The 14,805-nt window shown below is 37.4% G+C and overlaps 1 protein-coding gene and 1 long non-coding RNA gene across 3 annotated transcripts; both read right to left on the reverse strand.

The window, feature by feature from the left end:
* Positions 1–246: 246 nt before the first annotated feature.
* LOC133317556 (uncharacterized) lies at positions 247–9,602 on the reverse strand. Of its 2 annotated transcripts, XR_009752338.1 has the most exons (5): positions 9,331–9,602; positions 8,385–8,469; positions 7,178–7,231; positions 1,574–1,658; positions 247–420 (listed from the first exon to the last, which is right to left on the reverse strand). It is a non-coding gene; the product is annotated as an uncharacterized LOC133317556 (long non-coding RNA). The 2 variants fall into 2 exon arrangements; XR_009752337.1 differs by lacking the exons at positions 247–420; positions 1,574–1,658 and having other exon boundaries at positions 7,058–7,231.
* A 2,037-nt stretch (positions 9,603–11,639) lies between these two features.
* Positions 11,640–12,485, reverse strand: LOC133317557 (ethylene-responsive transcription factor ERF003-like). Its single transcript, XM_061519421.1, has 2 exons — positions 12,387–12,485; positions 11,640–12,172 (listed from the first exon to the last, which is right to left on the reverse strand). Exons 1-2 carry the CDS (start codon positions 12,467–12,469, stop codon positions 11,671–11,673), a joined length of 585 nt encoding a protein of 194 aa, XP_061375405.1. The 5' UTR covers positions 12,470–12,485; the 3' UTR covers positions 11,640–11,670.
* Positions 12,486–14,805: the final 2,320 nt, after the last annotated feature.

A 14,805-nucleotide genomic window follows, 5' to 3' on the forward strand; every position in this document is an offset into this window, starting at 1 on the left:
CGGAGACGAAAATCGGACAGAGTAACCTCTGTAAATCGGACAACTGGGGATTTTCCAATCCCACACTCAAGAGTTCCTGATAGACAGTTTAAACAATATATATTTCCAGAAGTACCAGTCATGCAAATATACTCAGATACCCATCTATGGGCGCATGCTGAACTTGGCTCCGTGCCACAAATCTAATAGCATGCAATCCAATACATAACATAACTAAATATTACATAGTCATATCATCATGCCTGAATACATAAATGTACATGTATCGAGTATGAACACTATGCAACAATACATCTTTTCCAAAAATACGTCTAAAACAAATAGTAGCATCCGACCACCCAGAACTCCACATCCTCATACTAGTACCTCTAGCCACGGTTAGTGTCCTTGTCCCATGAGGCTCTTCAATTAACTGTGTTCCTGAAATCATATCCCCAAACGGGGTTAGAGACGAATCTCTAGTAAACTCCAGGTTTATGGAAAACCCTCCATACCCTGGGCTCACTTCCTGTATGACAGTCAGATACATAATATACAAAACATCATATAAGCAATTATCATAACTGAACAAAGCATATATACATATCTTATCAAAGACAAACACAGTCATTCCCAAGGGATGACCCCAAGCGAAAATCAACACACGTAACAAATATCTTTTACAAAAATCATCACAATACTCACATCAGAACAAAACGTGTTATATCAAAGATGTACGCAATCGTTCCCAAGGGATGACCCCAAGCGGAAATCAACGTACGTAACAAATATCATTTACAAAATCATCATACATATCCCATAAAACATGTCATATAATCAAATATCATAACTAAACAAAACATATACACATATCTTATCAGAAACGTACGCAGATATTCCCAAGGGAGGACCCCAAGCGGAAATCAACGCACGTGTTCCCAAGGGAGGACCCCAAGCGGAAATCAACGCACGTGTTCCCGAGGGAGGACCCCAAAGCGGAACCAGAACATATCAGAGGCGTACGCAGTCATTCCCAAGGGAGGACCCCAAGCGGAAATCAACGCACGTGTTCCCGAGGGAGGACCCCAAAGCGGAACCAGAAAATATCAGAGGCGTACGCAGTCATTCCCAAGGGAGGACCCCAAGCGGAAATCAACGCACGTGTTCCCGAGGGAGGACCCCAAAGCGGAACCAGAACATATCAGAGGCGTACGCAGTCATTCCCAAGGGAGAACCCCAAGCGGAAATCAACGCACGTGTTCCCGAGGGAGGACCCCAAAGCGGAACCAGAACATATCAGAGGCGTACACCATCAGTCCCGAGGGAGGACCCCAAAGCGAACATCCGGGTACTATACAATCAATGGCCAGATATTGTTACAGAAATCATATTACAGAAGTCATATCATAACAAAACATATCATATTAACACATATCAAAGCAAATACATCAAAACAAAACATATCATATTATCATATAGCTCTATATGAATGCATCTATATCATATATCTCATACATATCATACAACCTGACCACAGTCCGTACACTATGGCGGAACACAAAGTAGGAGCGAACCCCATAAACATAGAGCTTACCTCTTGGAGCTTTACAGTTTGCTTACTTGAAGAGCAAGCTACTTATCATGCTCCACGAGAATCCAAACGTTCACAGTAGGTACACCTAGAGAAGGAATTCAACACAAAACTCAATAAAATGATATAATGCCATGTAAATATACAAGACACACACTTTATTGTTTATTTTCTTTTTACTTAAATCATATTAAGTCATGAGTGGGTGGTTCTTTGTTCAATAAATCCCCACAAAATTTCAAACATTCACTTAGTCTTAGGATAGTCCCAACTTAAGGCAGAATGCCCATTACAATGGAGCTATAAGATTTCTCTTTGCCTAGTGCCTAAACCCAAGCTTAGCCACCTATATAAATTATTTTACGCATATAAGTGTTCTCACTTTGCGAAATAATATCTCCGAACATATACCTCCTTTGAAAATGGCTAAAACTCATTTTAAGGTCATACAAAGGAGCTACCTTATTTTCTTTTTTATTTCACCAAAGCGAAGGTCCATACACCTTAGAATATTATTCCACGCATAAAAGTATGCTCGATTTGTAAAACAGTAACTCATAGCACATACTTCCTTTGTAAATGGCTAAGAGGCACGTAAAGGAATTCATGCCAACTTCATGATTCCAATGCTTTAGTCCATCAAATTCAAGCTTATCACACACCTCTAATCCAAGATTCATTAATTCATATATATACGGTACTACGGTACCGTTCATCTCTACAATACTATTCATGTATACGTCACTATTCACGTATACAACACTATTCAAAAATATGGTATCTTTAATTTTTCAGATACATTTTCACCGTTAAAATTCTCATCTAAACACTTTTCTCAACATGAGCTAAACTTGAATCAAGCTCTAACATGCTCAATCAAACCAAATTTTCAAAATGAAACCATAAATTCAATCTTCATAAAAACATGAAAAGGAAGGGAATTTCTTACCACAATGCACTCTAAAACAAAGGAGAGATGAGTATCTAAGCTCCCATGGCCTCAAGCTCCATCAAAATCACCATTATCCATGAAATTCGAAATCTTAGATGATGAAGATCTCTCTCTACAGTGAAACCCACCCAGAAATACTGGTACCAATGGATTCCTCTCGAAATTTCTCACAAGTTTGGCTTTGGAACGGAGTGATTTGGAGGTCTCTAGCTCTCTCTACGAATTTTGGAAGGTTTTTATTCAAAACCTCCATTTCTCTCATTTTGCTCTCTGTCCGACGACGAAGAAGAATGGGGAAACAGTGGCTCACTACTCACTTAAGTGAGTTTATTTTACTAGTGGGTATAAGCTTATCTATCTATGCACCTCCATTTATTACCAAACTTCACCCAAAAGACTAGAATATTTTTCTAGTCACTTTTCTATATTTACTTTCACTTTTTGGATAACTTTATTTACCCGCATTTTTACCACTTAACTGTCATTTTAACTCCTCTTTCACCAAAAGTGACTTTATTTCTTTTACTTCTAATTATTCTTCAAAATTAAATCCACAACTACTAGTGATGGTTATTATATTCACCCCACCTTTTAAGGATTTTGCCCACAAAATCAAACTTAAGACATAACATATACCTGACGTCAAACTCAGGATAATGCTGGAGAGTATCATTCTCTCGCTCTCTAATAGCGTCCTCAGAAGTCAAACTTCCCATTGTATCTTAACCATAAGAATAACCATGTTCCTTAATACTTTCTCATCGCGAACCAGAACTTTCAGTGGTCCCACAACAAACTTCAAATCTTACTTTACCTCATTATTGTCCTGCTGGACAATGTGGGACACATCAGATACATATCTACAAAGTTGACTGATGCGAAAAAAACATCATGGAAATTAGACAAATGTGGAGGTAAGGCAAGCTGATACGCCACAGGTCCGACCCTCTTTATTATCTGGTGGGGCCTTATGAACCTAGGACTTAACTTCCTCACACCTAGAGCACGCCTAAACCTGTAGTCGGAGACAAACTAATAAACACATGATTCCCTTCATAAAATTCAAAGGGTTTATGTTTCACAATCTCTTTTACATATAATCGAGCCAACTGCTCAGTAGAGAACTCATCTTGACTGGAATGAAATGTGCAGACTTAATCAATCTGTCTATCACAACTCATATAAAATCAAAACCAGCATGAGTTCTCGGCAATGCTACTACAAAATCCATAGAAATACTGACCCATTTCGATTCCGGAATATTCAAGGGCTGCAGCAATCCAGAGGACTTCTCATTCTCAAACTTATATTCGTCATTTTATTTCTCTGAGCTCATTTAAGTTCACTTTTATTCCCTAAGGAACAGTAATATCAATTCACAGTTAGGTTTCTGCACTGTTTTTAACGAAGTGCCCTGTGAATTACAAACTGTGCACTGTATGCACGCAAAATCGTAAAATTTCTAAACTTATCATTTTTGGTCTAAACATGACTTGTTTAGCATATAATGGACTTACTTATTACATCCATCTTCTTACTGAAAATATAATTCCACTGAAACATCAATGTATCAGTCTTTCTACTGATAATATAATTTACAATTTATTGTACATCAGTCCTTGCACTGATAATACAATTTACAATTTCATTGTACACCAGTCCTTACACTGATAATACAATTTACAAATTCTACTGATAATATAATTTACAATTTATTGTACATCAACCCTTACACTGATAATACAATTTACAAATTTTAATGACCAGGGAAACTGCACTCTATGAATTACACAAGGAATATCCTTGATACATGCTAAATGCAAAACATCACATCATAACTAATACTCTGGTTAACTATTCAAGGGCTCTCCCCAAGAATAGCTAACTGACATGTCTCACATGTCTAGTGTGACTCTCAGGGTCAAGCCATAGGCAATCAACACAAACTGTAGTATGAAAATAACTCCCAGGGTCAAAGCCATAGGCAGTCAACATACCAAGGTCACTGACCAGGATTCTCATAACATATATCATCATTACATCAAAAATCATATAATATTTATATGAATGTGAATGAATGCACATATATAACATATCAAACACTTATTCATAAACTGAACAATATCTTTCTTCATACCAGACCACCAGAAATTTGGTTTCATGGCCTGATACATCTTGGTAGCAATAGGATGGATAATGTACTTACCTATACGGACCTCAGTTAACACCTCATCCACTATTTGACCCTTCGGAACAATGATCCGATCTTTGTAAAATTTAAGACCGAACCTATCAGTGGACACAAAGTCCTGTTCTTTCATGGACTGAATCTCTTCATCAAGCAATTGAGCTTCTTTGATCCGCTCAACTAATGAGTTCTGGACTACCGTAGTAGTCAATAAATGCAGACTATCCTCGATATTCACAGGAATGCAGAGATCCCTGAATTTCTCAATCAAATTATACTCAGAAATCATCAAATTGGCCATACCAAGCGCCTTTCTGCTTAAAGCATCTGCTACTACATTAGCCTTATCGGGGTGATATTGCAATTCAAAATCATAATCCTTCAGGAATTCTACCCATCGGCGTTGCCTCATATTCAGCTCTTTCTGATCAAACAGATACTTCAAACTTTTGTGGTCATTGTAGACAATGAAATCGGCCCCCGTATAGAAAGTGTCGCCAGATTCTCAATGCGAACACTACGGCTGCCAACTCAAGATCGTGTGTCGGATAGTTCTCCTCATGCGGCTTTTACTGCCGAGAAGCATAAGCAACCACCTGACGAAACTGCATTAAAACACAGCCTAACCCAAACTTAGAAGCATCACAATACACCACAAATTTACTGGTAGGATCCGGCAATATCAATACCGGAGCTGTAGTCAACTTCCTTTTTACTCCTGAAAACTCACTTCACATTCTTGGGTCTACACAAATGGGTTCCCCTTACGGGTTAACCGTGTCAAAGGTAGTACCATCCGTGAGAATCCCTCAATAAAACGCCTGTAATACCCAGTCAAACCAAGAAAACTCCCGATTTCTGTAATATTTTTAGGTCGCTCCCAATCTAACACTGCTTCAATCTTACTCGGGTCCATTGTCACTCCTTCAGATGAAATGACATGGCCCAGAAATTGTATCTCAGAAAGCCCGAATTCACATTTTGACGGTTTAGCATACAACTGATGCTCTCTCAGAATCTGCAAAACAACCTTTAGATGCTCAGAATGCTCTTCTTTACTCTTTGAATATATCAGTATGTCATCTATAAAGACCACCACAAACTGATCCAAATAGGCTTTAAAGATCCGATTTATATAACCCATGAAAACGGCTGGTGCATTTGTAAACCCAAAAGGAATAACCAGATACTCATAGTGCCCATAACGGGACCTAAAAGCTGTCTTCGGAACGTCATCTGGCTTTACCCGGATCTGATGTTACCCAGACCGAAGATCAATCTTAGAAAATATAGTCGCACCACACAATTGATCCAACAAATCGTCTATACGCGGCAAAGGATACTTATTCTTGACAGTAACCTTGTTCAACTGCCGGTAATCTGTACGCAATCTTATAGACTCGTCCTTCTTCTTAACAAAGATCACCGGGACTCTCCACGGAGATACACTCCGTCTGATAAAATTCTTACTAGACAAGTCTTCTATCTGCTTCTTCAATTCAGATAATTCCAGAGGTGACATCCGGTATGGGGCAAGAGAGATAGGCCCCACGCCAGGTAACAAGTCGATTGTAAATTCAATTTCCTTCTCTGACGAAAATTCGAAATTTCATCCTTATCACAGTCAAATTGAATGCTTCATTATTAATTCAAGCTCTTTCTGCCTAGTTGCAGTCCAAGTCTGCTGTAGTGCAACCAAAATCGCTACAACATGATCCGGTGGTGGATCATGATTATTAAATGTTCTACGAGTTCTCCTTGGAGGAACCATATCTCTGCATATATTACACTAAGGAATGAGTTAGCTACGCTCACACTCAGTGATCACACATGCATTATACAGCACTCCAAGAAAACACTCAAGAACTTCCAACTTCAAATATCTTAAGCTATATATCATGTAACTCCCTAGAGCAACTGCTCTGATACCATAAATGTAACATCCCCGTCTCGAGCCGGTTCAATTAACATACATATGATACAAACAGAAACAGCGGAAGACTTAACTTACGAAAATACGAACTAACTTTTGCTTTTTCTTTAATCCTTTTTCACATGACATATCACATTGCATACTTCTTCTAATTTAATTCTTATTTTACGGAGACGAAAATCGGACAGAGTAACCTCTGTAAATCGGACAACTGGGGATTTTCCAATCCCACACTCAAGAGTTCCTGATAGACAGTTTAAACAATATATATTTCCAGAAGTACCAGTCATGCAAATATACTCAGATACCCATCTATGGGTGCATGCTGAACTTGGCTCCGTGCCACAAATCTAATAGCATGCAATCCAATACATAACATAACTAAATATTACATAGTCATATCATCATGCCTGAATACATAAATGTACATGTATCAAATATGAACACTATGCAACAATACATCTTTTCCAAAAATACGTCTAAAACAAATAGTAGCATCCGACCACCCAGAACTCCACATCCTCATACTAGTACCTCTAGCCACGGTTAGTGTCCTTGTCCCATGAGGCTCTTCAATTAACTGTGTTCCTGAAATCATATCCCCAAACGGGGTTAGAGACGAATCTCTAGTAAACTCCAGGTTTATGGAAAACCCTCCATACCCTGGGCTCACTTCCTGTATGACAGTCAGATACATAATATACAAAACATCATATAAGCAATTATCATAACTGAACAAAGCATATATACATATCTTATCAAAGACAAACGCAGTCATTCCCAAGGGATGACCCCAAGCGAAAATCAACACACGTAACAAATATCTTTTACAAAAATCATCACAATACTCACATCAGAACAAAACGTGTTATATCAAAGATGTACGCAATCGTTCCCAAGGGATGACCCCAAGCGGAAATCAACGTACGTAACAAATATCATTTACAAAATCATCATACATATCCCATAAAACATGTCATATAATCAAATATCATAACTAAACAAAACATATACACATATCTTATCAGAAACGTACGCAGATATTCCCAAGGGAGGACCCCAAGCGGAAATCAACGCACGTGTTCCCAAGGGAGGACCCCAAGCGGAAATCAACGCACGTGTTCCCGAGGGAGGACCCCAAAGCGGAACCAGAAAATATCAGAGGCGTACGCAGTCATTCCCAAGGGAGGACCCCAAGCGGAAATCAACGCACGTGTTCCCGAGGGAGGACCCCAAAGCGGAACCAGAAAATATCAGAGGCGTACGCAGTCATTCCCAAGGGAGGACCCCAAGCGGAAATCAACGCACGTGTTCCCGAGGGAGGACCCCAAAGCGGAACCAGAACATATCAGAGGCGTACGCAGTCATTCCCAAGGGAGAACCCCAAGCGGAAATCAACGCACGTGTTCCCGAGGGAGGACCCCAAAGCGGAACCAGAACATATCAGAGGCGTACACCATCAGTCCCGAGGGAGGACCCCAAAGCGAACATCCGGGTACTATACAATCAATGGCCAGATATTGTTACAGAAATCATATTACAGAAGTCATATCATAACAAAACATATCATATTAACACATATCAAAGCAAATACATCAAAACAAAACATATCATATTATCATATAGCTCTATATGAATGCATCTATATCATATATCTCATACATATCATACAACCTGACCACAGTCCGTACACTATGGCGGAACACAAAGTAGGAGCGAACCCCATAAACATAGAGCTTACCTCTTGGAGCTTTACAGTTTGCTTACTTGAAGAGCAAGCTACTTATCATGCTCCACGAGAATCCAAACGTTCACAGTAGGTACACCTAGAGAAGGAATTCAACACAAAACTCAATAAAATGATATAATGCCATGTAAATATACAAGACACACACTTTATTGTTTATTTTCTTTTTACTTAAATCATATTAAGTCATGAGTGGGTGGTTCTTTGTTCAATAAATCCCCACAAAATTTCAAACATTCACTTAGTCTTAGGATAGTCCCAACTTAAGGCAGAATGCCCATTACAATGGAGCTATAAGATTTCTCTTTGCCTAGTGCCTAAACCCAAGCTTAGCCACCTATATAAATTATTTTACGCATATAAGTGTTCTCACTTTGCGAAATAATATCTCCGAACATATACCTCCTTTGAAAATGGCTAAAACTCATTTTAAGGTCATACAAAGGAGCTACCTTATTTTCTTTTTTATTTCACCAAAGCGAAGGTCCATACACCTTAGAATATTATTCCACGCATAAAAGTATGCTCGATTTGTAAAACAGTAACTCATAGCACATACTTCCTTTGTAAATGGCTAAGAGGCACGCAAAGGAATTCATGCCAACTTCATGATTCCAATGCTTTAGTCCATCAAATTCAAGCTTATCACACACCTCTAATCCAAGATTCATTAATTCATATATATACGGTACTACGGTACCGTTCATCTCTACAATACTATTCATGTATACGTCACTATTCACGTATACAACACTATTCAAAAATATGGTATCTTTAATTTTTCAGATACATTTTCACCGTTAAAATTCTCATCTAAACACTTTTCTCAACATGAGCTAAACTTGAATCAAGCTCTAACATGCTCAATCAAACCAAATTTTCAAAATGAAACCATAAATTCAATCTTCATAAAAACATGAAAAGGAAGGAAATTTCTTACCACAATGCACTCTAAAACAAAGGAGAGATGAGTATCTAAGCTCCCATGGCCTCAAGCTCCATCAAAATCACCATTATCCATGAAATTCGAAATCTTAGATGATGAAGATCTCTCTCTACAGTGAAACCCACCCAGAAATACTGGTACCAATGGATTCCTCTCGAAATTTCTCACAAGTTTGGCTTTGGAACGGAGTGATTTGGAGGTCTCTAGCTCTCTCTACGAATTTTGGAAGGTTTTTATTCAAAACCTCTATTTCTCTCATTTTGCTCTCTGTCCGACGACGAAGAAGAATGGGGAAACAGTGGCTCACTACTCACTTAAGTGAGTTTATTTTACTAGTGGGTATAAGCTTATCTATCTATGCACCTCCATTTATTACCAAACTTCACCCAAAAGACTAGAATATTTTTCTAGTCACTTTTCTATATTTACTTTCACTTTTTGGATAACTTTATTTACCCGCATTTTTACCACTTAACTGTCATTTTAACTCAACTTTTTTCACATTTTCCTACCAAACTCACATTCCAACCATTTCCCTAGTAATCACATTTCCCTATTATTCATAAAAATTTATCCTCAACCAAACACCCCCTTAAGGATTTTCGCAAGACCACTTCATGATTAAGTTCACTTAAAGTGAATAGGTAATAATAATAGTCTAACATACACTCATCATTTAAACATCACATGAAACTTTTGATTTAAATTAGTTTTTTATAATAATAGGTATTATTGTCTTGTAACCAGAATAAAATATTTTAAAGTTAATTATTATTATTATTATTGGGATTGACAGGACCGCAACAGTCAGCATAGCTCAATTCACAATTTGATGATGCCAAAACGTGTGTTTTTTTTTTGTGTGTGTGTGTGTGAATTTAGACACAAACAGTGAAATAAAATTAGGGTTTTGTAAGAGTTATGTTGTAGGAAATGTGATTGTGTAATGTTATAGAGATTCGTTTTGCGTGCCATAATTTTCATTTTTTCTTTTTTCTTCAAAAAGTGTGGGCCCCACAAAATATTGTGTGTGTAGGAAAGTTTATTGTGTGATGTTAAATGACAAATGCAAACCCCGTAAAATTATAATATATCTATAAAGCATTTTTAATATTAAAAAGGAAAATGACAAAGATATTATCATCCGGCGCTTCATAAAATCTGAAAAAAATGAAAAGGAGTTGTGTATGTGGATTGTGAATGGATGTATTGTCTTGTGATTAGTGAACAAAGATAAGTATGTGGGTCAAAAGTTCTGCTTTTACAGAAAACAAAGGATCGAGAATGGAAGAATACATCAAAAGAGAAAAGAAAAAGGTCGTCCGGTATGTCATCAACTAGAAAAAGCAAGTGTGAAAACAATAGGAATGTTTGTTGTTAAAGAAATAATACTTCATCCCGATCTCTTCAAATTGGTATCCTTTGTCATATTTGGCAGTATTTGTGGACATTCCTTGGAAACACAACAAGGGATTGACTTTATGTTCGGAGTTCGGACAGAGTTTGATCATTTTTTTTCCAAAATGTTGTTTGCTCTGTTTCCATCATTCTATTCTCATCAGGGCTCGTGGTGCTTGTTACTGTTGTTGATTCCAGCGCCTGCTACTGCCAAAATGGTGGCTTTATGACAACAATGTGCTAAACCTTTGTGAATGATTAGTCTTTACCTTCACAGTGTAATGGTTATTGTTTGGTTAGCAAATGTTGGATGAATTTGACTACTAATATGCTTAGCTCCATTTTCTTTCTATACTTTCTCATGTTGTGTCTTTCTTGCCACATAATCCAGAGTTTCTGTATATAATAATGGTTATAAAACAAAAAAAAAAAAATTAAAAACGAGGAACCATTATCATTTCTGAAGAATTTTGAGCACTAGATAGAAATAAAAATAGAAGCAGGAAATTTGTAGTCTTTTGATGTTACTAATGAATAGTGATATATTACAGTCCATCATATTAGTACATTCTGGTACAACATGCTTGTCCACTAATTGGTGAAGTGATTAAAACTCAATGGTGAACTCTCTCCTGTAGCACTAAATCTCACTATCTTTTATTACATGGTGCATTAGTGAATAGTACCATCCCTCGTCTCAAAAAGAGGAACAAAACTTCAATGCAACAGATGTATTAAAGTTCAGTACATCAATAGTTTATTTATCCTAGAATATGTAGGTGGATCTTGAGATTCTAGAAATTTGCGCAGAATCCACTTACGTATCCTAGAATAAATGAACTACTGATTGCCGAACTTCAATGCATCAGCTGCACCGAAGATTTTTCCCAAAAAGAGGTCTGCCTTGGCCAATGGAGAGTGCTACATTTTAGGGACTTAATCTGAGGCAACAGAACAAAGCTCAATTGACCCATAATCAAGCAGTTCCTGAATCATCTGTTCTATATGATCATCTTCAAGAACTGGCTGAAATTGTTGTTCTGTGACTTCAACTAATTGGCCTTCCTCGCCAACCCAACTCTCTTCTAGCCACTGCAGTTCGTCGTGTCTCTCCTCTGGCCATCTAAAGCCCGTGTTTGAGCTTGTTTCAGCAATGGCATTGCCTGAGGCAAATGGGTTGGATCCATGTGCCCCTTGAGGAACTTCCTGTGGTGATTTCTGCTTGGTCATTTGAAGGGAAAGTGAAGCCATGTGACACTTGTGTAGCTTGGCAGTCAAAGTTGCAGAGAGGAGCTTCGATGAAGATGACTGTGACTCATTGGGATTGTATGGGAAATTTGTACGTGTTTTTGGACCACACATGAGTCGCGCTGCTTCATCGTACGCTTTTGCTGCATCTTCTGCCGTTTCAAACGTTCCTAGCCATATTCTTGTCTTCCTGAAAACCAAACAACAATGTTTCATCAACACAAGAAACTCAACAAGAGGTTCACACAAGTGTAGTAGTTTACTTCAAATAAACACGGAAAAAGGAAAACATAAAAAAATTCTCTTAACAAAGAACTTAAGTTCATATTGATAAATTAAATAAAAAAATAATTTTTTTTTTTTTGCTTATTTAGGAAGATGTGAAAAGAAAAGGTGAATATTACAAAAGAGGGTGGCGAATTTCAGAAACCCAAGAGCCCCAGTGCCTCTGGCGGACACCTCGATAGCGTTGTTGGGGTCTAGCCATTATGAATGTTGCTTCAAACTTGTTTGTGAAGCGTCTTTGAGAATGAGAAAGTGAAGTGATCATCGATGAAAGAGGTAGCACAGATTTATATAATTGTCTTTTGTTGCGGCTTTCTCCTCTGTGAATCTCGAAATGGGACCACACAGACACAACTCTTTTCAGCTTTTTGTTTTCCAAGTGGGGTAATTTTATAGTTTCACATATAGGTTAATCTTGTTAGATTAATCTTAGGTAATTATTACATAGCCTTCATTGCTAAATATACAACTTGTACACATTTTATTTTTTGTTTAGAGTTAGAGCCCTTTTTTTAAAACTAAGTGACTAGCTTGTGGAGCTTCTAAAGGCCTAGTTAGCTCTTCCTCACTTCTTATCAGTCACGCAAGGTTCTGTGAGTTAGATATTAGTGAGTGCTTAAAGGCAGACAAGTAAGATGGTGTTTTGAAATTATTAATTAATTGCTAAAAAAAGGAATATTAAGAAAACCATACAATGCGGCGGCCAAAATAGTAATATAAAATAAATTTAAAACTTGTCAAAAAAATAAATTTTTTTTTTCCTGCTATATCCATGCAGGGATATCAAGATATTCAATTAAATCTTAATATTCTTGTAAGATTTACGGAATACGTACGTATGTGCAGATGAGGAAATGTTACTAGGACATTGGTACCGTTAGAGCAAGAGAGTCCATATTTCTACAAGTCATGATTCTCTACTATTTGGTATGATGTCAACAAACTTTGGTATTTGGTACAATATTAAGTTAATGTGTCCGAGAATTAACCCAAATTTCTTCGCTGCTTTGTCTTAACTTCAATGTCACATACATGTACCGTCGACAAAATAAACTCAGGTTGGTGGGCCAATCCGTCTCACCCGTTAAATGGGATAAAGTGAGCTAAATTTTTCAACCCATCTCAAAAGTGAGATGGGGCAAGGGTGAATTTATTTTTTGACGAATTACTAGTGGGTAAAGGCGAGTTAGTATAAAATAAGCTCAGGTTGACGAACCACAGGACCTACTTGCCCAACCTGCCAAACAGGACGGGGCGAACTGAGTTTTTTTTCAGCTCACTTTAAAAAACGAGACGGGACAGACTAGCTCGTTTTTTAACAGATTAATGACAAATAGGGCGGGACAAGACGGGACGTCCACTTTGCCACTTCTGTATACATGTCATCTATTTGCGTACACTTCAGTTATGTTTCAAAAAATTAGTATGCAGGTAGCTATAATTAAAGCAGACAATGATGACATCTAAATAAAAAAATATATAGCTAGGTAGGCACTTTAATACTAACCTTACTAATGATCCTCACAAGTGTTGTGACGTATATGTCCTTCACTGATTTTCAATGTGACGGCCGGCATGTCTAAAGGAAGTAAAGTTGTTTGTATATTATTGAACAACTTAGAGGACATAGGTACGTGGCTCACATCACAGCTTTCTTAACACATGAAACATACCCATATGCCACAATACAAGGTGATCAAAGACACAAACCCATGTTTCGTGTAATTTTCAAGCCCATCCTCTGTGTGTGTGTCGTGGGCTTGTAAGGGTAGTAGCTGCTATATTTGACCTCATTTTCCTTTGTGGCATTAGGCAATCCAAGTTAGAAACATTGATTTTGACATGAATGTGGCACCCATATTGTTTCTCCTCTTTCTCTCGAGGCTTAGGTCACTCTCACATGCCAAGTTAGTTTCGTCTTGGTACCCAAGCAAAATGAGGCTTGTTGTGTACTCCATTAAATTCTTCTTGTGTGAAACTTACTGAGTTGCTATGTTACTTCATCTCCACCCACAAGAGCTTACGTGAGATGGGCATTTAAGAGATTATAGATTCATTTATTGTTGTTTGTTCTTTCAAAATATATTTTTGTAAATTACAACTAATAAAAATCTCAACGTTAATAATTGCATTTTTCTGAACAATTTTAATACTTGAGTATTGGATGGTTAAAATTGTTTTGGCAGAAAATGATTAAATCTCGAATATGAACCTGGTTGAATCCAACTAAAATAAGATTTGAGCAACTGACTTAATTAGTCAATTATATGCCATGTTTTGCTGTTCAAATTATTATTTAAAAAAGAAAAAAAAAAAAACGTTTCGCCTTTAAGAAACTCCTAGGAGCATGGTATAATTACTACGACACATAACTCGGCATTTTGTTGTCTGTCTAATTTTAAGATGAATTTTATGAATCAATGATATAAGACAAGATGAGTTGAAATTAATTAGGGGTGGCAATTCGTGTTATCGGGTGGTATCTGTATTAGGTTGAGGTTCGATTTGAACACAAATACACTCTACATGACACAAATA

This window comes from Gastrolobium bilobum, unplaced genomic scaffold (assembly GCF_033153095.1).
Source record: "Gastrolobium bilobum isolate Gb01-03AN ecotype WA unplaced genomic scaffold, APGP_CSIRO_Gbil_v1 utg12254, whole genome shotgun sequence".
In the NCBI taxonomy this organism is placed as follows: Eukaryota; Viridiplantae; Streptophyta; class Magnoliopsida; order Fabales; family Fabaceae; genus Gastrolobium; species Gastrolobium bilobum.